The 25128-nt window shown below is 39.0% G+C and overlaps 1 protein-coding gene across 2 annotated transcripts in view; it reads left to right on the top strand.

The window, feature by feature from the left end:
* Positions 1–25128, top strand: part of KDM4C (lysine demethylase 4C) — a 228741-nt gene that overhangs the window by 168556 nt on the left and 35057 nt on the right. For both annotated transcript variants that reach the window (XM_070742570.1, XM_070742571.1), the window contains exon 18: positions 1576–1684. In XM_070742570.1, the coding sequence (XP_070598671.1) occupies positions 1576–1684 (109 nt within the window). The remainder of the gene's footprint in view (positions 1–1575; positions 1685–25128) is intronic.

Here is a 25128-nt window from a genome sequence, read left to right as displayed (position 1 = left end):
AATGAAATTCCAATATTTTGTCAAGTTAGAGACTAAGTTTGATATAACTCTAATATAGAATATTACAGAAAGATGAATGTACAGTTACAAGTTCCAAACTAAGCATGAATAATAATAATAATAAATTTTTAAACTGAATTTGAATATTCCAAAACACCAATGCTAGCTCAGTTTAATTCTGCGGTAATATTGGAATACTGAATAGGTAACTGGTGTTGGGCGAACTGAACCTGCAAAGTTCGGGCTCGCACCGAACCCGAATTTTTGCAAAAGTTCGACAAAAAGTTCGGGTTCGGGTTCAGGAGAGCGCCAGGAAGCGCCGCCGCCCAGCTGTCACCTTCAGAAACAGCCGGGGCACTTCCCGGCGCTCTCCCAAACCCGAACCCGAACTTCGTTGGGTTCGCCCAACACTATAGGTAACCAGTTTGCAATTAAAGAACAAATAAATTCTATCTTATAAAATGTACTGTACTAACAGTACATAGTAAATCAAATAAAATTAAACAAAATACAAAATAAAAACCTCAGATCAAATAATATGGTAGTGCATTAATATGCTCATATAAACCTCACATTTGGCACTTATCCTTTGAACAAACTGATTTAAAAAATATTATTACTGAAACAAAAAACATTTTCTCATCATATTAGGCATATTAGAAAGTTTGCAGCAATATTTATTTTCAGGAGATAAACAAACAGGCAGACAGGCAGATGGATTCCAAAATAAAGGCATTATATGCAGGATGGAATATTATTTTGAATGTAACTGTATATAAATAAATAATTGTATTTGTATGAATAAGCTCACCCGTATAATCAATTTTTTAAAATGATTGACCTGGAAGAATCATGTGGTAGATCATTTCATATGGAAAGCTTTCTACATCCAAGGCTCCAATAAAGAGATAGAAATCTATCAAATGAATAGTTGGATATTTAAATGTTTTATTCAACCTACAAGGATGCATTATTTTGGACGTGGCTGATGGATTAAAATAAGACACCTCCCCCCATGTGCATTCCTGTCCTTCCTTCCCATTTTTAATCATAAATAATTGCTATTATTATTTATTGCTTAAATATTTTAATAGCTTTTAATGTTTGTAAACCTCCCAGAGTTGCCTCTTGGTGAGATGTACGGCAAACAAGTCTAATAAATAGAATAAAATAAATAATTAATTGTATTTATATGTTTTTATCTTTATCAGATATATTATTGTTATAGAGATTAAATCAACATATGCTGCTTTAAATGAATTAAAATAACTAATATTGCCTCTATATCTTTTTAAAAAAATAAAAAAAATGAATTAAGTTTCAAAAATTGCATAATTGATGTAAAATAATAACAGAGTAAAAATAAATAAATCAAATGCAGTACTTTTATTTGATATGTCTACCTGAAGGTCATATTAAAAATGAATTCAACACTTCAAAATATTTAAAACCATGATCTTGATTTACGTGTAGTTTTGGAAATGTGCAAAAACAATTACATGCATTTTTCTTTTATTTTTTTAATGTTTGCATTTCTTTTGTCTTTGCATGCATGTACTTTCTATAATTTTATAGGTGGGCTCATGTCATGTGTGCAATTGCTATACCTGAAGTCAGGTTTGGTAATGTCACGGAGAGAACACCAATAGACACGAGCAGGATACCTTTGCAGAGATTGAAATTGGTGAGTAATATTAATCTAAATTGTTACTATATAATTTACAGTCATAAGTCGTAGCAAATTTTACAAATTATTATATAAACCAGTGTTTCCCAACCTTGGCAACTTGAAGATATTTGGACTTCAACTCCCAGAATTCCCCAGCCAGCATTTGCTGGCTGGGGAATTCTGGGAGTTGAAGTCCAAATATCTTCAAGTTGCCAGGTTTGGGAAACACTGATATAAACAATAGGTGCATTGCTGTATTTTCAATGAGTACTGTATACTTTAAATTTTGCTATACCTTACATCTTAAAGCAGCATGAAAGCATATACATTTGTCTGCAAGATTATAACATGACATGCTCTAGTGTTATTTTTTCTTTAGTGTTTTACTCTTTCTTGCTTTTATTTATTTATTTTGCTCCACTGTCAGCTATAAAACACTAAAATGTTCTTATCTTTCTAAAATAGGTAAGTTGAAGTATTTACCCAGTGGAACAATTTTTCTAGCTATTATTGCAGATAAATTTGCTAATTGTATATCACAAAGTTCTTCTCAGCAATCATCAAGTGACAAGTGTTCTTTGGAAAATATTCTTGGTGCTTCTGTAAGAGCCAGCATCATCAGAAGTTAGTTGTTGCATGGACAACAAAAACATTTTGTAGAATTAATTGAAACCTTATAGAACATTTGCATATCAGGGATGGGTTCCTATTACCTTCCCCACCGATTCGCATTGCCACATTTTGCTCACGCTCGCTTGCTCCGCTTGTACGTCCCCTCATTCAATTTGGCTTCTGCACATGCTCAGCAGCAGGAATCAGCCAGAAGCACAGCTGAGAAGCTGATCAGCTGTGCTTTGGGTAAAGAAATAAAAGTCGGTATTAACTCGGGAGCGGGAGGGAGGGCCCTTTTTCAAGCAGCGGAAGAGGGGAAGCTATCCAAACAGGGAAAAATTTGCAACAAATTTAAAAAAAAAGATGGCGGTGCGCACGGACCAGCACTGACAATGATGTCACCAGCAAGTTGCTGGGAGGAACCCACTTCTGTTGTACATGGTTATTTAAAAAATCATAACTATTTATTTATATGCCAAACCGTAGAAAGATCAGGAAATTGATTGGATAGGGTTTGAGTTTTATTTGAAAGAGGATGTACAGTCAGATGTACTAAATTTCTAACAATTTTTGTGGTGGTTTCTAACCATAAATAGAGATATGCTATTGCCGTATGATTAAAATTTTGAAAACAATCTTGAGATGGTGAAAGGCATCAAGCATACAAAGGAAAAATATAATAAATCTTAGCTCATGACAAACAAAACAAATTTATAAATATCCATATAATTAAGAACACGGGGGGGGGGATGCTAGAGTTATTTATGTGATAACCATCGTTTATAAGCATTGGGGAACCAATAGGATACTTTAAATGAAAAACTGTTGATGTTCCATAGTCATATTTGACTACAAAAGGGAAAATTCTTAAAATTGAAGGGACTGATGAAAAAGACATTGACAGGAAATGTTAAGAGGAACACATCTATTTCTGTGTAGAGTTTATTTAAAATCATAAAAATTGAGATTTATGCAGGATTGGATAACAGTCTTTGACAATGTCTATAATATTTTCTTTTTGGAGAAGAGGGTTGAGAAGGTGGTTGACTTACAGCTTGAAAGGGCTTAGGAAAAAGCAAATTCTCTGGTATCCTTTCACTCAGGATTGAGGCCTGGCCTTAATTCTGGCATGGTATTGGTTGCATTTTTCAGTGTCCTTTGATGAGTTTAGGATGAAAGTACTACTGTATATCCTTCCTGGTCATCTTCAGCAGCCTTTGTTCAGGTCATTTATGGTCATGAGATGCAATATCACAGATTTCTGCCATGGGCTGACCAAGCACCACTATGGAGGTCATATATATTATATTATATTATATTATATTATATTATATTATATTATATTATATTATATTATATTATATTATATTATATTATATTATATTATATTATATTATATTATATTATATTATATTATATTATATTATATTATATTATATTATATTATATTATATTATATTATATTATATTATATTAATAATAATAATAATAATAATAATAATTATTATTATTATTATTATTATTATTATTATTATATTATAGTATGTTTATTATATACAGCCACTTGTCCTGGTTCTTGGATGCTGTTCTTGGATGCTGTGGGGTCTAAATAGGGAGGGGGAGTCTTTGGTTTAACTCTGACAAGACTGAGCTGTTGTGCAATATGGGATCCTCCTAAATTTATAGTTATTGTCCAAAGGTAGGTGGCAGCTGCCAGTGTGGAAGGAATTTACATTGGTTTTGTCTTATGTGTCTGTTGCATCCATTCCTTGCACCCAATGAAATCGTGCCTGTGGCTTTGCCTGGAATAGAATAGAATTATTTTATTGGCCAAGTGTAAGGAATTTTTCTTTGCTGCAGATGCTGTCAGTGTACATAAAAAAAATATAGATTTGTCAAGAATCTATAAAAAAAATATAGATTTGTACAACACTTAATGATCATCTTAGGGGTCAAATAAGCAATGAAGAAACAATCGATATTAATAAAAATCTTAAGGATATAAGCAACAAGTTACAGTCATACAGTCATAAGTGGGAGGAAATGGGTGATAGGAATAATGAGAAAAAAGCTAGTAGTAATAGTAGTGCAGACTTAGTAAATAGTTTCACAGTTTTGAGGGAATTATTTGTTTAGCAGAGTGATGGCATTCGGGGAAAAATGTTCTTGTGTCTAGTTGTTTTTATGTGCAGTGCTCTGTAGCGACGTTTTGAGGGTAGGAGTTGAAACAGTTTATGTCCAGGATGTGAGGGATCAGTAAATATTTTCACAGCCCCCTTTTTGACTCATGCAGTATAGAGGTCCTCAATGGAAGGCAGATTAGCAGCAATTGTTTTTTCTGTAGTTCTGATTATCCTCTGAAGTCTATGTCGGTTGGGTTGCAGAACCAAACCAGACAGTTATAGAGGTGCAGATGACAGACTCAGTGATTCTTCTGTAGAATTGTATCAGCAGCTCCTTGGGCAGTTTGAGCTTCCTGAGTTGGCGCAAAAAGAACATTCTTTGTTGTGCTTTTTGATGATGTTTTTGATGTTAGGTAATCATTTTAGGTCTTGAGATATGATAAAACCTAGGACTTTGAAGGTCTCTAGTGTTGATGCTGTGTTGTTTAATATTGTGAGAGGTGGAAGGATGGGAGGATTTCTCTTAAAGTCTACCACCATTTCTACGGTTTTGAGTGTGTTCAGTTTGAGACTGTTTCGGTCGCATCACAAGGTTAGTTGTTCAACCTCCCGCCTCTATGCGGATTCATCATTGTCTTGAATGAGTCTGATCACTGTTGTATCCTCTGCAAACTTCAGTAGTTTAACAGATGGATCGTTTGAGATGCAGTCATTGGTATATAGAGAGAAGAGAAATGGTGAGAGTACACAGCCTTGGGGGACCCCTGTGCTAATTGTACAGGTATCTGATGTTATTTGCTTAGCTTCACCTGCTGCTTCCTGTCTGTTATGAAGCTTGTGATGAACAAACCTGAACAAACCTGAACAGGTTTGTTCAGGTACCGCTCAGGTACCGCTAGCTGATTTGGTTTGGTTAAGAGAATGTCCAGTATGATAGTGTTGAATGCTGAACTAAAGTCTATAAAGAGGACCCTAGTGTAGGTCTTTGGAGATTCAAGATGTTGTAGGATGTAGCATCCTCCCTAGGGATCTGGATAACCTTGACCCGGTTAGATTAATGATCTGGTGTTCCCCCAAGTATTTGGGTCAGGAAATTAGACAAGCTGTGATGATGATATGTGCCCTTTTGTTTTGGAGGTTACTTTAACAAGTTGTAATGGGGTTTTATATAGCTGTGCCGACCTTGTACATTGCCCAGAGTAATTGCTGTGGGATGGATGCTCTATAAATAATTTAAATTAAAAAAAATAGTCCAGAAAGAGTCCAGAATATCTATTTACTAGCATTCTATAAAAAGTTTTCTTTAAGTATTGTAAACCTAATGAGGACACTAAATTTACAGAAAATACATATGTTATAAGAAATTATAGAAGTCAATTAAAGCATTAAATGAATTGATAAACACCTATAAATTCGAACCCAAAAGTGGTCAAAGTGGTTGGGTTGTTAGACAATAAAATAATGGAATGGATGCTCAAGAAGAAACTGGAGATTGCTGAGAAACTAAATGAATTCTTTGCATGTGTCATTGCTATAAAATGCACAGGATAGATAACTGGGCAGACTGGATTCAATACAAAATGACCCAAAGTCAAAGATAGAAAATTTGACTATTCTTTTTGGTTTGGGATTTTTCCATGAGACTTTCTTAATGTGCTAACAACGTTCATCGTGATTATTTAAACATATCTTGATTCTCCTGTAACCATAGGTTTAGCGGACAATATAAGATGGATTTATTTAAACTTGAGGGAAGAAAAAATAGCACAATTATCTTCTCTTAGAACATTTCAGTTGGGGCCTTCTCATCCTCAGTAGTGTTTTGATTGTAAAATGAAGATTAAATAATAATAGTACCTTTCTTCCCCAGATAAAGATTTTTTGAAACTCAAATGGACCATAGCATATCAATATGTATCATGTATGAATTTATCTTTGAGATCCAAGTCTTCCAGAGCTGAAAATAAGGAAATTGCCAGCAGTTGCTTGAGTCAGGAGCACAGATGTTCATTATACACATGAACTGTCTGGTTAGCTCACAAACAGCAAGAAGAATACTTTATTTTTAAAAATAGCTAATGTTTTCACTCCCCTCAGGGAAAAAAGGGTAAAACAGCTTTTATTTACTCAAGCAATGAACTGTTCATATGCTTTGGACTTTTACATTGTCAGCATTAATCTTCATAAAATTCCAGATGTTCTGAGTGAAGTTTTGTGTGTGTATAAAAACATGAAAAAGAAAACCATTTAAAATACTGGCTAAGTCAATTCAACAATAGTTTAATTATAAAGTCCAGAGCTGGTTTCCCTTCTAGAAAACTTTTTTGGGGTAAAAAAAAACATTTGAAAAAAACAATTATGCAGAACTATATTGTGAAGATTTTTATTTTCACGTTCTTGCAGTTGCATTCTTCTAATACACTATTACTGAAAAAATAGGAAGTACAATGGTACCTCTACTTAAGAATGCCTCTACTTAAGAACTTTTCTAGATAAGAACCGGGTGCTCAAAATTTTTTTGCCTGTACTTAAGAACCATTTTCTACTTAAGAATCTGAGCCCGGAAAAATTTCCCAGGAAATTTGAGAGTGGCACAAAGGCTCGGCCAGTTTCCTGCCATTCCCCCCTTAATCCCGACCATCTGGGGTGCCAAAGGAGCCTTTTGGTGGCGCTTAAGGGGGCTTTGGCAGTCCAGAGCAAACAAAGCATTTTCCTTTCTCTGGGCGCTTGGACAGGGAATAAACCACTGCCAGTGCCCAGAGAAAAGAAACGCTCCTTTCGCTGTGGACAGCCGAGGAGTCACCACAGCGAAGGAAAGGCACCGGCTACAAAGTAAGCGAGCGAGCAAGAAGAGAGGGGATCCCTTCAGCATGGGAAGGAAGAGGCAGAAGGTAGCAGCAGTAGCAGCCAGTGCATGGGAGGCAGCCTTGTGCTGGGGGTATTGGAGGCATGTGCTCCTCCTTGCCGCCTCAGAGTCCCTCTTTTTTTTTTTAAGCTTTAAAGTTTTGGATTTTTTTGATTGCCCTCACCTCACCTTCTTCCTTCGGTAGCGACCCCCCTTCTCCTCCCACCCAAATTCTGAGCTTTTATTTCTTTCCTAATGGGTTTGCACGCATTATTTGCTTTTACAATATAATAATAATAATAATAATAATAATAATAATAATAATAATAATAATAATACAAAACAACAACAACAACAACAACAACAACAATAATAATAATATGGAAAAATTTGTTTCTACTTAAGAACTTTTCTACTTAAGAACCTGTCACAGAACGAATTAAGTTCTTAAGTAGAGGTACCACTGTACCGTACTTTTTGGAGTATAAAATGCATTTCCCCCCTAAAAGTGGGTGAAAATTGCAGTGCATCTTATACATTGAATGATGCCAAAGCCCTGCCCACCTACCAGTCTTCACCCTTCAGCTGTTTTTGACCTCCACGCATCACATTTTCAGTCTTCATACACTTTTTGGCCTCCATGTGTCACATTATTGGCCGGTTGTAGGTGGTGGGGATTAGCGACAACGAATGGGCCATGGCAGATGGGCAACGATAGTGAACAAGCCTCACTGAATGGGTGGCAAATGGGCCATGGCAAATGGACAGTGACAGTGGCGGCAAACAGGTTGTGGTAAACTTGGAAAAATATGGTAATTTCAAGACCAGCTTTATTTTGAAATAATAATTGTAAAACTGCAATAATTGTACAGCAGAGGTTGATGGCCAAATGCACTTCTATCAAATTTTAATCTGCCCAGAAGCTTCCAAAAATTGTTACTAAATTTTAATTTCACTGGTATTGAAGTAAGATGTTATTAAATTATGCCCGGAGAATAATCAGATCAACTGTATTTAATTTTTATTAAATTGAAAGGGGAGGAAATTTAATGTTTCGTCCTGACCCAGCCTCCATTTTGTATCCCAGCATACCTCTCAAAGGCCAAGTGCGGTCTTTACTCTGGATAACAAAATAATGTAACTCATATAAAGCATTAGAATAAAGACGTAGACCATTGTGGCAACACAGAATGATAAAAGTAAAATAATGTGCCTATGTATAAGATAATATAAATTACTGTGTTTTGAGATTAATATAACAGTAATTAAAATATAGATTCATGATTGGATGCCAATTTCTGGACTTTATTGTGTTGTCATTAAGTTTTCCTTCTTAAAATTTATTTTGAACATTAGCAGACTGAATGACATGAGGTGCAATACTTATCTCTACAATGACTGGCAGCGACTTTTTTTCCTGCCACGTACTTTCCTATTATTTTTACATTTCAGACATATTTCTCCAAGCAGAGAAGAAAATGAGTTTTGAACAGACTGAAGTTGCCTTGGGCTTTTGATTACTTCATATTTATATTTGAGAAGTGAATCCTATATAGGCACGAGTACTTTCTGGGCGAGGGTAGTATTGTGAAAATAAATTTACAAAGCAACGATAGCAAATCTATGAGATTTTTATTATGTGGCAAGGTCAAAGTTTTATCTAAATGTGCTTATAACTGTGGGTCTGAAAACCAAAGACCATTATTTTGACCCTTGAAATAGATGATCCATTAAAAAATAAAATTAGCATGCCATTTTAAAAATAAAATAAAATAAAATGGTACAGTTGGCATAGTAGTGCTAAAAATGTCCATACTTTAACCTTCTTTTAAAATGAAATCTAAAAACAGAACTAAACCAATTTGCTCATGGTCTTGGATTTAATTTTACAAGAAAATATATTAAGTACAAAGTTTTGAATAGCTACACCCTTTTTCTAGCCATGTACAAATATTTGACACTGATACACTATGCTGTTGTCATGCAATTCCTGGAATATAAGCAACTATTGATTAACTTTCAGCATTTCAGAAATATTGCTGCAGGCAGTAATATGAAGGAAAGTCATTATACTGAACATTAACTTACACATTGACTATCTGACGTCCATATTTTCTGTTTTGGAATAATATTCAGAATTGTTCAACCATATTTCTATAGTGTTTCAAAAATAATATTAAAATACATTAATGAAGAGTGAATGCTTTCATTTTTCAGTTAGAAAGTTGTTAAAATATAGTTAGTAGACTAAAAATTCACTAGAGAGTTTTTTGTCAGTTAATAATTTATGGTTGCATTAAAATGATGCCAGTGCATAGAATATATCTTACACATTTTTGTGGATCTGATTTTAGTAGCATAAAAATAAATGAGACAAGTCATCTACTTTTTTTCAAAATTATATGTTGCAGTACATTGATTTTGCTTTGCTTAATTTTGTATCTAAATAATATAGCTGTAAAATATTTTTATAAAATATGTATTGGATTGATATACTACTTTTAACATCCTAAATATAGGGAAGTGAATTGTAGAATGTAAATTTAGTATTATTATTTCTAAATACAGAGTTCTTACTGTTGCTTACAATTATAATTTTGAAAAATTAATCCATTAAAACTATTCAAGATTTTAACTGATGGAAAAAATTAAATAGATTCTACAGAATGTAAACATTATTAACCATTGTTTGATGTCTATAGCAAAGTAAGTGAAATTTTCTCTTAAATTACCATTTAAATAATTTAAATAGTACTATATAAATTGTTTACAAATCGTTAAATATCAGCTTTTTACATGTCCATAAATAATGTTGTCAGTTGTACATATAGTTTATTTACAAATATTTTGACCTAAAAGTCTGTATTTATAAAGAATAATTCTGAAAGTAAATGCTAATAATTTACTTAAACACATTCAGCAATACGTATCATGCTTATTTTGACTCAGCCTTCCATCTTTCCAAGGTCAGTAAAATGAGGACCCAGATGGTTGGGGGCAATATGCTTACTCTCTGAAAACCGCTTAGAGAGTGTTGTAAATCACTGTGAAGTGGTGTATAGGTCTAAATGCTATTGCTATTTATTAAAATTCAATTTGATGAATTAATTTTTACATTAATTTATATATAAAATTAAAATTAATAAATTTTATTTATTTATTTATTAAATTTATACTTTATAAATTTATAAATAATGAAACAATTCTCATAAATATATAGCTGCAGCTTTACATATCATTTCTTTATCTCTATCTGTCTTTCCCTTCCTCTCCCTCTCATTTCTCTTTCTCTCTCCCTCTCCGATCTCTCTTTCTTCCTCCCTCTCTCATTGCTCTCTTTCTCTTTTCCTCTTTCATCTCTCTTTTTCTCCTATCTCTTTCTCTCTCCCATCTCTCTCCCCATCTCCCTCTGCTGAGAAACCATTGCCACCCTTGGTGGAGGCTTCCCTTTGGGCAACCATTCTCCCCCTCTTGTGACTTCCTAGCTGGCTGTGGAGGGGCTAGGAGACTGCGCATATGCGGGGAGAACCTCCTCAAGCGAGCACCAAAGCACACTAAAGGCGTGTGCAGAGGGCAGCTGACTGCTTGCTTAAGGAGGGTCTTTGGACACGGCTTCTCTCCTGTCCTAAGAATCCAGCCATTGTCTTGCCATGTTCTCCTGCAGCTCTTTGGCTGAGCAGGGAGGGTGTATGTTTCAACTCAAAGTGACAGGAGGCATATGTGCAAATGTGACAGTGATTGCCTTGCCATGCCCCCTCCTCCCACATGAGAGAGGGAGGGGGAGGAGAGTTGCTAGAATCTTAGTGCAGGAGTGAAGGCTGGAGCTTACGCTCTCCCTACTCGGCTGAAGAGCTGCAGGAAAAGTGGTGGACACAGTAAGGCGATGACCTTAGGGCAGGAGAGAAGCTATGTCCAAAGACCCTTCTTAAGCGAGCAGCTGCCCACCCTCCGCGCGTGCCTTTGATGCATTTTGGCGCTCACTTGAGGAGAGTCTCCCCACACATGCACATTCTCCTGGTCCCTCCACAGCCAGCCAGGGAGTCAAGAGAGGGGTAGGAGGGTCGCCAAAGAGAAGCCTCTGCTAGGGGTAGTGATCATTTCTCAACAGAGAGAGATGGGGAGAGTCACCCAAAGGGAAGTCTCCACCGGAGCTGGCAATTGTTCCTCAACCAGCGCCGGAGAATCAGCCCTAGCCACTCCTCCATTCCCCTGTTTTGCTTCTCTGCAATCTCCTGGGACCAAATTCGGCTGCGGGGGTGGTGGTGGCACCACACCCCCCCATGCTCCCCCTCATGCATGCACATGCATTTCCCACATCCCCAAAATCAGCTGGCTGGGGTAGGTAAACACACACATTTAGGATGGAGCTGAGTTGGGTGATGGCTCACATGCCCACAGAGAGGGTTCTGCATGCCAGCTGTGGCACACATGTCATAGGTTCGCCATCACGGTTCTAGATTGACTATATTTTTAATAAGGTAATGAACTTCCTGAGTGAAGTGATCTATACTTTGTCTCATTTTTGAAATGATGAATTGACTGTCAAAATAAGCAGTATACTAGAGGGAAATAGTTTTCCTGAAAAAGTTTCTCATTCTTTATGAGAGTCAAAGCACTGTCATAATTTACTATGCAAGAGTCATTTTGTGGGATTTATTTGTAAGAAAGTTATTTTTGATGTTTAGAGATTCCTGACCCATATTTAATGCTCAAAACTTTAAGTGTTCCGAAATACAATAAATCAGCTTCTGATTTTTGTTATTAAAAATGAACAAACTACATATCTGACTAAGTTGCTTTCCTCTTGGAAGTGTTTATATCAGTTTTCTGTCAGAAAATACTAACACTATTGGTTTTGTAGCTCATTCAATTCTGTATGTTTTGGGGGAAAAAGTATTTAGTCAGACACCAATTGTGCAAGTTCTCCCACTTAAAATGACGAGAGAGGCCTGTAATTGACATCATAGGTAGACCTCAACCATGAGAGACAACATGAGAAAACATTCAAAAAATCACATTGTCTGATTTTTAATTTTAATTTTCTGACTCCTATAAACTTTGAGATAGATTCGTAATTTTGTGTGGAAAAGTTGGTGTTTTCCAGTTTATCATTTCAATGATTCTTTTAGATTCATCTTATTAAAAGCAAATAATCTCTACCAAAATGGAAAGGACCCAAAAACTGCTCTATATTTTACTGAATATTTGTAAGCCTTCCAGCAATTTTTGTATTTTAATATACAAGCCAATTAAAGAAATAATATATTTTATGGTTAACAATGGGGCCTTTATTAACATTTAAGAGACAATTCGGAATGTAGATTTGTCCCCAATGTATGTGGGAAAATAGTAGTCTTTATAGCAACAACTGAAGCTTATAATCCATGTCTTACAGTTTTAGCAGAAAAATGAGAGGGACGGAGCATACTTTAATTTTAGCCACTCTGCAAAATATTTTATTCAGGGTCTATGTTTTTGTGATTAGCAACAAATACCTTCTATTAAGCCATCCCATGGAATATAAGGACCAATCTATCCTGTTTATACCATTTCATTTTCACTTGTAGCCTCACAACCTCTATCAACTGCAGGCCTGTTCAGAAATAATTGCAGTTTAGTGCAATTGGTTTAACTTGCAGCAAGCAGGCTTCAAAACACTCCCACCCCCAGTAAAAATAAAAGACACAAAACTGCAGGTTGCTTATTTTAAAATCAGTTGGACTCTCAATAACATAATTTGAATAATAATATTTGAAGTCTTCTCGTAACTGACTCAGGTGCTTCTAATCATTCCCTTAGTGATATTCAAAGCATTGAATATATATGTGTGTGGTTTAATTATTATTATTATTTATTGGATTTGTATGCCGCCCCTCTCCGCAGATATTTATGTTATATTAGCTTTAATATATTGATTCAGGCTATATGTCCTTTCATTGAGGCTTGATATGATTTACCTTTATCTCTCTCTCTCTCTCTCTCTCTCTCTCTCTCCCCCTCCCCCTCTCCCCCCTCTCTCTCCATGTGTAAAGAGACAGCAAGAGAGTTGCAATATAAAATAAAGTACAGTGGTACCTCAAGATACGAACCCCTCGTCTTACGAACAACCCGAGATACGAACCTGGGGTTCAGAAAATTTTTGCCTCTTCTTACGAACTTTTTTTCATCTTATGAACGCCAAACCCGAACTTCCGGGTTCGGCGTTCAGGAGGCTGCTGGGAAGCCCCCCGGCTGTTTTAAAGGTGACAGCCGGGCGGTGGGGCTTCTCGGCGGCGGCAGGTTCGTAAGATGGAAAACGTTCGGGAGGCCGCTTTGGGTTTTTGGCTGGGAGGGAGGGCAGGAGGTCCGGTGCTGGGGGAGGGAGTCAGGAAGGTCCTCCTGCTCCCCCTCCCAGCGAAAAACACAAAGACGGTCTGCCGCCGCAGACCCCTTTGTATTTTTGGCTGGGGGGGGGAAGCAGGAGGTGCAGGATCGGGCCGGCGGCGGGCGCGGGAAGAGGCAGCAGGTCTGCATCCTGGGCGGGCGGCGGGCGAGGAGGCGCGACCGAGTGGGCCCGGCTCAGGCTCCGGCTAGGACGGGGCGGGCAGCGGCTGGGCGTGGCGGCAAGGGTGCGTCCGACTCGGGGCTGGCGGTGCCCGATGCAGCGGGGAACATCGGCGCCGGAGGCAGGAGAGGACCGGGTGAAGTGAGCAGCAGCACTGCCGCTGTCGCCGCCACACCCGGAGGCTGGGAGGGAGGCGGAATATGGGAGGAGGAGGGAGGCAGCGTCCACGCTTTTCTTTCGGCGGAGGAGCTAAGTGGCCAGAGAAAGGGATCGATGTAAAAGCTGCCTCCCTCCTCCTCCCTGTCATTTTGTAGAAAAGCGAGAAGCCTCCGCCACCTCCAGCATCCAGCTCTTCCTCCGCTTCTCGCTTCTCCACAAAATGACAGCCGAGCGGCGGCCCGGAGGCTAGGAGGGGGGCGGAGCACTTTGAATCCTGGCAGAAGCTGCTGCCCGAGTGCTCTTGGCCGGCGGGATTCAAAGTGCTGGGGTGGGGGGTGTCCCGACAGCCCCCACCCCAGCACTTTTGAATCCCGCCGCTTCTGCTGGATACGGGCGATGGGTGGGATGAGCTGCCACAGCCACCGGCTTCCGCGCCGCTCCTCCCACCCATCGCCCGTATCCAGCAGAAGCTGCTGGATTCAAAGTGCTGGGGTGGGGGGTATCCCGACAGCACCCCCACCCCAGCACTTTGAATCCAGCAGCTTCTGCTGGATACGGGCGATGGGTGGGACGAGCTGCCACAGCCACCGGCTTCCGCGCCGCTCGTCCCACCCATCGCCCTTATCCAGCAGAAGCTGCTGGATTCAAAGTGCTGGGGTGGGGGGTGTCCCGACAGCCCCCCCACCCCAACACTTTTGAATCCCGCCGCTTCTGCTGGATACGGGCGATGGGTGGAACGAACTGCCACAGCCACCGGCTTCCGCGCCGCATTCGCTTTCCTCCCGCCGGCCCCTCAATCAGGCCGGCAGGGAACAGAATGGAGCCTTCCGCGGCGGTTGCCTGCTGGGCTGGTAAGGGGGAGAGCCGAGCCCAGCCCCGTGGCATTCGCTTTCCTCCCGCCCGCAGCCGACTGATCGTGGGTGGCTTCCCGATCTCGGAGAGCTTCCTGGGCATGAAAGCTCGCGAATGCAACAAGGACGAAAGCCAGGAAGCTCTCCGAGATCGGGAAGGAGCCCACGGTCAGACGGCTGCGTGCGGGAGGAAAGCGAATGCCTCTCTTTGTTGCGCTTCCGCCAGCATGGCCTGGCTGACAGCGGAAGATGTAACCGAGCCCATGGGGCTGGGCTCGGCTCCCCCTCTTACCAGCCCAGCAGGCAGCCGCCGTAGAAGGCTCCGTTCTGTTCCCTGCCGACCACGGAGCCCGGCCCTGTGGGCTCGGTTACATCTTCCGCTGCCAGCCAGGCAGCGCAACGAAGAGAGGCATTCGTTTTCCTCCCGTCGGCCCCTCAATCGGGCCGGCAGGGAACAGAATGGAGCCAGCCCAGAAGCAAGAGACGCAGGATCGGGCTGGCGGCAGGCACAGAGTGAGGCAGCAGGTCTGCATCCTGGGTGGGCGGCGGGCGAGGAGGCGCGGCCGAGCGATGACAGCGGCGGTTCTCTTCACTTCGGAGAGCTTCCTGGGCATGAAAGCTTGCGAATCCAACAAGAACGAAAGCCAGGAAGCTCTCCCTGGCGGAGACCGCCGGCCCCTCAATCGGGCAGGCAGGGAACAGAGCAGAGCCCACATGGCTGTGCTCCGTGACGGAGACCACTGGCCTGCCTAGCGGGCTGGGAGGGAGGCGGAATACGGGAGGAGGAGAAAGAGGAGGAGGAGGGAGGAAGGAGAGAGAGAGAGAGGGAAGCCGCCCGGCTGTTTTAAAAGGTGACAGCCGGGCGGCAGCGTTTTTTTGCGGGGGTTTTTTTGTTGCACGGATTAATTGACTTTACATTGTTTCTTATGGGAAACAATGTTTCGTCTTACGAACCTTTCGTCTTACGAACTTCCCCCTGGAACCAATTAAGTTCGTATCTTGAGGTTCCACTGTATAATAGTACAAAATGGTCAAGTACTCTGTGATTTGGATTGAATACCTATTATTTTCAAATTAATTTTCTTCTTATTTCCTTTTCTCTTTTATTTCTGAACCTTTTTAAAGAAATAGAATAACATTTCATCATATCTTTATAAGATTAATGTATGTATCCATAGTATTTTCCATGCCTCATCTGTCTGGTCACAAAACTGTCAATAAGCTCATGCCAGAAACTGATATCAATCAAATTTACCCAGGCTTTAGATGTTTTAGAACTTTTTATTGAGAAATTTATGTTTTTGACTTTTTATATTCTACTTTTATATTAATATTTTATTAATCATCTTGAGAGTTCCAGAGTAGAGATACTCTGATAAACTGTTACTGATGCACTAATCTTATATCGTATGAAAGAATGTTAATGTATCACATATATTCAGGTTGTGATATTTTGAGGCACTGGATTCTTTTTCTTTAGGTTCAACATTAATCATTAATAATAATAATAATAATAATAATAATAATGATGATGAAAAAAATGAACATATTGAAGAAACAATTATAGAATAAAACAAGTGTATTTTTTGAAAGAAAACACTATGAAATAACTATAATATTGTTTCATGTTTAGTGCTTTTTCAACAATAGGAATCATTTAAGACTTTAGTCTTTAACCTTAAAGAGTCCTTAAAGATTGGATTAGTATTATAATGATAAGGTCTAGCATTTGGATATGATTTGAGTATTTTGAGTATATTTTAATTCATGAAATTAGAAGTCCAGAAGATTAGTGTCAGGAGGTAATTGCTCATTGTAAACTGTTTAATGATTGATACAAGATTTAGGCACATTCACTCATATTGAATATTCACTCATTTTGTGTTCTGATTTTAAAGGAATGTATGAAAATATTCTGTATATATACATGAACTATATTTTCATATTTGTTTTAGCCACTTTTTATCCATTTAGAATGATTTTGGTGACAACTGTATTTGAAAACATTGCCCCCAACAAACCACACCCACTAATTCTTTTATATTAATTTGGTATTGCAGCATTTGTACAAGCAATTCCTTTTATTTCTTTTCATCTCAGTTGTATCTCAACTTATTGAAAGAACAAGTAATTTTCACTAATAAAAATCATGATTCCCACTTCCATTGACCTATACATTTTTAACAGGAATTTTAAATTCTGTTTCCGAATGTATTGCAATGAAGTTCCAAATGTGTAGTCTGAAGTTTTTCTGCCTATCTGGAATATGTTTCATACTTCTGAGAGTCTAAATACCCAAATGTACCCCTAACATGTTGGTGGTGCAAATAATATTATGTTTGTATAGGTGTAGATATGAATAATCGCTGCTTTTTGTTATCATGATGTAAAATCACAACTAGAGCTTTCATTTTGTCAGAATTTGTATAAATAACCATGCTTCTTCTAAATCATGTGTGTGTGTGTGTGTCAAACTCGTGATGTATTGGGCGTGGGCATGGCCAGCACATGACGCATCTGGTCCTGGGCCAGGAGTTTGACAATTTTTAAAATTTCTTTGTATAAAATTGTAATTCTCAATTGTAATGATAAAACAAGTAAATAATATACATTTTTGTAGTTTGACAGACTTGTTATATTTCTTAGTAGTTGAATCTCAGAATGTGTATTCAGGAAATAGTTTAAACAAACAACAAACTGCAAGGTCTTTCACCAACCAATTTTTGATTTAATGAAACCCAAAAATTAAACTCTCAAATAATATGTATGTTCTTCGCATGAGCTGGAGGAAATAAGAGTAGTTTTCTGAATACTGTTTGAGTTATTGGATATTTCCATTAAAATACTTGAAAATACAAGAATTGTTCAACACTTCATGGAAAGGTATCTTTTTTGAGCCTATTAATGGAATCCTATGATTTAGAATAAAACTACCAAATTAACTGGCATTGGCCGGGTATTTATCCCAAGGTTGTATTAGACAGAAAAAGGAATGAATGAGTCTTCGGAGAGGGGCGGCATACAAATCTAAACAATAAATAAATAAATAAATAAATAAATAAATAAATAAATAAATAAATAAATAAATAAATAAATAAATAAACAAACAAACAAACAAACAAACAAACAAACAAACAAACAAACAAACAAACAAATAAATAAATAAATAATAGTGTCAAATCAAAGCTATTTTATTTATAGGGTTTTAAAAGTATAAATCCCAACTTTGGAACCTGTGGACAGTTGGGGGACTTAGAAGTGCCACCCCCTGCCTCTACCCCCACCCATTTTATCATTTTCTCTGGGCCTGGGCCTGGAACATAAATACTTGAACTGGCCCATGCTGTGCCTCCTTCAACCCTGCTGAAATTGGCTGGGTCTTCTCTTTGGTCTCCATACCTGTTTTGCCTTGGTTGGGGTGGTTTGTCCTTCGTGCATTGAGTTGGGCCGAAGGATGATCATGGGAACACAGGCCAAAGCTGTTACGTGGGGTAGACCAGTGATTTTCAACCCTTTTTTGAGCCGCGGCACATTTTTTACATTTACGAAACCCTGGGGCACATTGAGCGGGGAGGGGGAGCTTAAAAAAGTTTGGACAAAAAAATTCTCTCTCTCTGTCTTCCTCTCCTTCACTCTATTTCTTTCTCCCTCCTTCTTCCTCTCCCTTCCTTCCTCTTTCTTTCCCTCTCTCTCCATCCCTCTTTCTTTCTCTTCCTTCCTTCCTCTTTTTTGCTCTTTCTCTGTCCCTCCCTACCTCCCTCTATGTCTTTCTCTCTCTCTCCTTCCCTCCCTCTCTTTCTCTCTCTCTCTCTGTTGCTTTCTTTCTCTCTCTTGCTCTCTCTCTCTTTCTCTCTTTCTTTCTCTTGTTTTCTCTCTCTCTCTTGCTTTCTTTCTCTCTCTCTTGTTCTCTCTCTCTCTTTTTGCTCTCTTGCTTTCTTTCTCTCTCTCTCTCTTGCTTTCTCTCTCTCTTGATTTCTTTCTCTCTCTCTGAGCTTCGCGGCACACCTGACCATGTCTCGCGGCACACTGGTTGAAAAACACTGGGGTAGACGATCCACTTAGGCCATAGTGTGCTCAGTCAAAAGTCTCTGTACTAGGCTTGAATTTCAACAACCAGGATTTCGAATGAACTTAGTTCATTCCTGCAAATTGCTTCCTCGATTTCACCACTTAAATAGGCAGTGGGAGTGGCCAATTACTTTCAAGTAGTCCTTCTCCTCAAGAGTCATTCTTTCCTTTTGGCAGTTCTCTGTGTACGCATATTGAGAACAAGCTCCTCTTCTTCTTTGTCTTCACTTATGGCAGCCTCTGGAGGTTCTGAAGGCCCTGGCTGAATCTCTGTCTTGGGTACCAAGTCCTCTCCAGCCTCCTCACTGTCCGACTCTTGTACCAGCTGCACAGGCCGCTGGTGGGCCACAACAAAGGGAGCCTGATTAGGCCAGTACAGAGGCCTTTGGTTATGACCTATAAAGCTCTTCATGGCATCGGACCAGAATATCTCCGGGACCGCCTTCTGCCGCACAAATCCCAGCGACCGGTTAGGTCCCACAGAGTTGGCCTTCTCCAGGTCCCGTCGACTAAACAATGTCATTTGGCGGGACCCAGGAGAAGAGCCTTCTCTGTGACGGCCCCGATCCTCTGGAACCAGCTCCCCCCAGATATCAGAGTTGCCCCCACCCTCCTTGCCTTTCGCAAGCTCCTTAAAACCCACCTCTGTCATCAGGCATGGGGGAATTGAAATTTTTTTCTCCCTTATAGAATTTATACATGGTATGCTTGTTGGTATGATTGGTCTCTTAAATTGGGGTTGTTTAGATTACTTTTTAATATTAGATTTGTTACATTGTTTTTTTCATTGTTGTTAGCCGCCCCGAGTCTTCGGAGAGGGGCGGCATACAAATCTAAATAAACTAAACTAAACTAAACTTTGATTGAGTGCACCACGGCCTAACACTGAGCTAGGCTTAGTGTACAGAACACAACCATTATTCCGAAAGGTCACCCCCTAAGGGTTCTAGGGATATCTTATCCCCACAGTGTTTTTCACCAGATAGTACATCATATGTGTACCAAGTTTGGTTGTTCCAGAGTTACAGCTATTTTTTATATATATATAGAAGATAAAGGTAGAAATAATAATATATAACAAGAAGGTACATGCTGACCCAAACACCTACCTTGGCCACAATGCTCATGCAGTATTTACATTTGCAATGACTCCACTTCAGCAGATAAGACAAACATCTATGTTGTTTGTCATTAAGAATACACTTCAAAAATGCAGCATTTTTACCTATCCGGAGCAGAGGCATCCACCTCCATAATTGACATCAGTCTTCTCTTGCCCAGACACAGGTCTTAGACACAGGATTCTCATGTCTCCTTTAAATACATTGCGGCACATTGCTGAAATGCCAGTAAATAGCCTCAAGGTAGATGAAATTTTGATATGAGTATTTGTATCACATCAGAACTCTCTGTCAGAGCTTGCCAAGATTCCTCTTTCCAAATATTTGAACACGCGAGCCTTAAATGTGACCGAATATCTTAGGACTGTTTCCGTCTCTCATGAGGTGTATGTGTGTGTTTTTAATTTAAATTCTCTTTGAGGTTTGGATGGAGAAAAGAAAATATTTATCTTTTAGCTTATTGGTATCAGCAGGCAAGCTAGTCAGCCTCAGAAGGATGGAAGGTTTATTGGTTAGGAGGCACAGGCACCCAGTTTGTGATAAAGAATTCTTTGCGGGGTTTTTCCTCAGTAAAATAAATTGCTTAGAGCATATTGCTCTGAATTTAATCCTTTCATCTTGGTCAATCAGTTTTAAATGGCTGCCTAGTATGAACTAGTTATTTTTTTCCCTGGGTTTTTTTTAAATAAAGAAAGATGTATGTTTTGTAACAGAAAGCAAGGTAGAAAGTGAAAAGTATAACTAATTGGAGGACAGAGTTCAGAAAGTTAGAGCTCATAATTGAATCTTTTAACCTTATCTCTTGAGTTTATTTGCATTACCCCATTTGTAAACCTGGGTTCATTATTCAAATAAAGTTATCAAAAGTGGCATGAGCATGAAGAAAGTCGGTTTTATTTCTGTCTTTAAAAATGCTTTGCTATATTCTTCATATTGTGGTCATGGCTCTGTTTTATAGCTTTATATGTGAGTGAGATTTCCTTTTTTTGGGGGGGGGGTGTCACTGATTCAGATGAGCTTACTTTTTATGAAAAAGAGGCTGGCATTTGTTATAAACAAACAAAAATCGAATTGTATTTCCTGGGTACCAATCCATAGTATATAACATACAAGAATTGATGGTTTGGTCTCCTAATAGCAATTACAGCCCAAAATCTTATTTCTATTGTTTATTTTATTTATTTGATCTTATAGGCTGCCCAACTCCATTTGCTGGTTGTATCAAATTAGAGCAATGCACAAATTTAACACGGTGATTCACTTGCAACCTATGTACAGTGGTACCTCAAGATACGAACCCCTCGTCTTACGAACAACTCGTGATACGAACCCGGGGTTCAGAAAAATTTTGCCTCTTCTTACGAACTTTTTTCGAGTTACGAACCGGCGTTCGGAGACTGCTGGGAAGCCGCGCGGCTGTTTTAAAAGGTAACAGCCGGGCGGCGGGGCTTCCCAGAAGCCTCCCGAACGCCGGTTCGTAACTCGAACAAAGTTCGTAAGAAGAGGCAAAATTTTGCTGAACCCTGGGTTCGGTTCGGGAGGTTGCTGGGAAGCCCCCCAGGCCGGCTGCGACCTTTTAAAACAGCCGCGCCGCTTCGCAGCTGTCTCCCGAAGCCGAATGCGGAAGTTTGGCTTTAGTGTTCGGCTTCAGGAGACAGCTGCGAAGCGGCGCGGGTGTTTTAAAAGGTCGCAGCCGGCCTGGGGGGCTTGCCAGCACCCCCCTGAACCCCGAACCTGGGTTCGGGGGGGTGCTGGCAAGCCCCCCAGGCCGGCTGCGACCTTTTAAAACACCCGTGCCGCTTCCCAGCTGTCTCCTGAAGCTGAACGCTAAAGCCGAACTTCCGCGTTCGGCTTCGGGAGACAGCTGCGAAGCGGCGCGGGTGTTTTAAAAGGTCGCAGCCGGCCTGGGGGGCTTGCCAGCACCCCCCGAACCCGGGTTCGGGGTTCGGGGGGGTGCTGGGATGCCCCCCAGGCCGGCTGCAACCTTTTAAAAGAGCCACGCCGCTTCCCAGCTGTCTCCTGAAGCCGAACGCAGAAGTTCGGCTTTGCCGTTCGGCTTCAGGAGACAGATGGGAAGTGGCGCGGCTCTTTTAAAAGGTCGCAGCCGGCCTGGGGGGCTTCCCAGCACCCCCCGAACCCTGAACCCGGGTTCGGGGGGGTGCTGGGAAGCCCCCCAGGCCGGCTGTCACCTTTTAAAACAGCCGCGCGGCTTCCCAGCAGTCACCGAAAGCCGTTTTTTTGCGGGGGGTTTTTTGGTTGCACGGATTAATTGACTTTACATTGTTTCCTATGGGAAACAATGTTTCGTCTTACGAACCTTTCGTCTTACGAACCTCCTCCTTGCACCAATTAAGTTCGTATCATGAGGTATTACTGTATTTAAGTGTATAAATTATACAAACTTAGCCCGTCATGCAAATTTTTGCTGGTTAGATCTCTTGACAAAAGGATTGGGTGGGCTTGGGATATTAGGCTACAGTATCCCTGCAGTATTATTCTTGGCAATTTTTTTTCAAAAGTGATCTGCCACTGCCTCCTTCCTGGAGCTAAGAAAGAGAGTAACTGACCTGTGGTTTAGTTCCTAAGATGAGACTATTACTCCTGGTCTTCCATTTCTAGCCTGATATATTAACCATTATGCCAAACTGGTTCTCTATTACATTAGTACAATATATATGAAATAGCTTCCGGGTCCGCGGAGAGGGGCGGCATACAAATCTAAATAATAAATAAATAAATAAATTTAAAATTACAATTGCAATTAAAATTACAAGTGCTGAAAAAAATAATTTGGTTAATTTGGGAATTAAAATTAATTGGAACTCAGAAATTGAATTTTCTGGGAAAATATGGTTTATATATAATTTCTAGGTTTAATCCAAAGTACCATATATTGCAGAGTATAAGACGCACCTTAGTTTTTGGGGAGGAAAATAGGGAAAAGAATCTGCTTACGAGATATTCATCTGGCTAGCATCCTTAGTCTGGTCAGTTTCAGCACATTATTTTATCCCCTGGTTAGGGCTTAAAAAAATCCTTATTTGGAGAGAGTTACAATGAAAGAGCTTGCAAGCCAGTAAGAGCTGGGAACATTGTTGGAACCTGGTTAGGACTGGAAAGAAAAATTCTGAACAACTAGAGCAATGAAAAAAAACTGCAAAGACTTAGGGCTTAGAAAACATTCTTAGCAGAGAGTAACAATAGAATAGAATTCTTCATTGGCCAAGTGTGTTTGGACACACAAGGAATTTGTCTTGGTGCATATGCTATCATATGAAAGATGTAGAACAATAAAAAACCTACAAAGACAGGGTTTGGAAAACATTATTCACATAGAGTAAAAGAGAGTGAAAGAGCTTGCAAGCGGGTAAGAGCTGGGAACATAATTAGCACCTGGTTATGGCTAGAAAGAAACATTTGGAGCAAGTTAGACCAATTAAAAAAACCTGCAAAGACAGGGCTTGGAAAGCATTCTTAGCAGAGAGTAACAATGAAAGAGCTTTCATGTGGTAAGAGCTGGATACATTGTTAGCACTTGGTTAGGGCTGGAAAGAAACTTTCTTGGAGCAAGTTAGAGTAATAAAAAAACCCTGCAAAAACTTAGAGCTTGGAAAACATTCTTCACAGACAGTAACAATGAAAGAATCTGCAAGATAAGAGCCAGGTAGCTGCATTCAGTGTATAAGACGCACCAGAATTTTCAGCCTCTTTTAGAGAGGAAAAAGGTGCGTCTTATACTCTGAAAAATATGGTACTTCCATTAATTTATAAAGCTCTTCTTACCACTACAGTTTTGGATGGTAATTATAAAAAAGTATCAGTGGCTAAAAAGTTCAGTTTTTCATTATTTTGGAGAGTTTGAAATCACAGAATATATATTTCTTTGTTGCTCCTTTTATTAAAAAAAACATTAAAAACTAAATTTATCTTTGATCAGCAGATAACAGGCCCCAAATGCTACTTACAAATGCACTATCATTTGTTATGCTACTAGATTATGTGCTGTATTCTATGTAATTTTGGATTTTAACATATTTTATATACAAATAAATATATTTACAACTTAGACTTAGATTACCTTTTATAAAATCTTTATGAGTCCTAGTCACTTTACAGATGTTTTTCAACTTTGGTAATGGATTTTTATTTACTGGTTTCCAAAGCTAGACTGTTTTATGAGATTATAGACTATTTAAGAATATATTTCTTATACTAGTCTGAGAATACTAAAACCAGAATAAAAACTGCCTGACTAAAAACTGAATTTATAAAGCTGCATATGATTTTCGGGTCCATATAGATGCAGGGTCTTATTTTCTATTTATGCACATTTGCAGAAATTGGTAAATGTTGCATATCTAACCCTCGGGATATAGTCAGGCCATAATTAGGATTTTTTTTGTCAGTTTTTCCCCAAAATATTAATTTAGTATCTATTTTGCTATAATCTTAATGCAGAATACAGTTTAGTAATATTTATGTTTACCTATTAAAATCTCTGCATTCTATTGGACTTGATCTATGATAGAATTTAGGGTTATATACTGAATCCCTTTTGTTTTTACTATCTTTTGATTGATTTAAACATTACAATTAATGTTTATATTGTTTATCTGACACCTATTTCCTATCATTTTTCTGTTTATGATTTTGATTTTCATGAATCTGCTTAAAATTTATTTTCTTTAAAAGCCTATTCTTGTATTTTTATAAAGTTTTCAATTAAGTAACCTTGGTTCTTGTACTTAAGTATTCCTCCAGAGCTGTATTTTTGTTTGTGCTTTTGCTAAAGCAACTGGCTTTGTTGCTCTTTCTAGGACAAAATAAATTATTGAGCCAAGGTGCCAAGATAACAGAAAAAGAAAAGAAACAGCAAAGAAACATTATAGCTAGATGTGAAGGAGAGCCAGCATATCTGAGCAGTTCTGTATAAATACTACATCAACAGAAGTGTAAATCTCCAGATATCTACAACATCAAATTTAAATACCTTACCCGTATTTGTCCTGGTGAATAGAAATTATTTTGTGTCATGTAGTTGATACAGATGTTTGCCACAGAAACATTTAACTGTTGAATAATTTATATATTTTCTTTTACATTCATTCATTCATTCATTCATTCATTCATTCATTC

The sequence above is a fragment of the Erythrolamprus reginae genome, chromosome 2 (genome assembly GCF_031021105.1).
Source record: "Erythrolamprus reginae isolate rEryReg1 chromosome 2, rEryReg1.hap1, whole genome shotgun sequence".
In the NCBI taxonomy this organism is placed as follows: domain Eukaryota; kingdom Metazoa; phylum Chordata; class Lepidosauria; order Squamata; family Dipsadidae; genus Erythrolamprus; species Erythrolamprus reginae.
The sequence above is the reverse complement of the archived record's forward strand: the minus strand, read 5'-3'. Positions and strand labels throughout refer to the sequence as shown.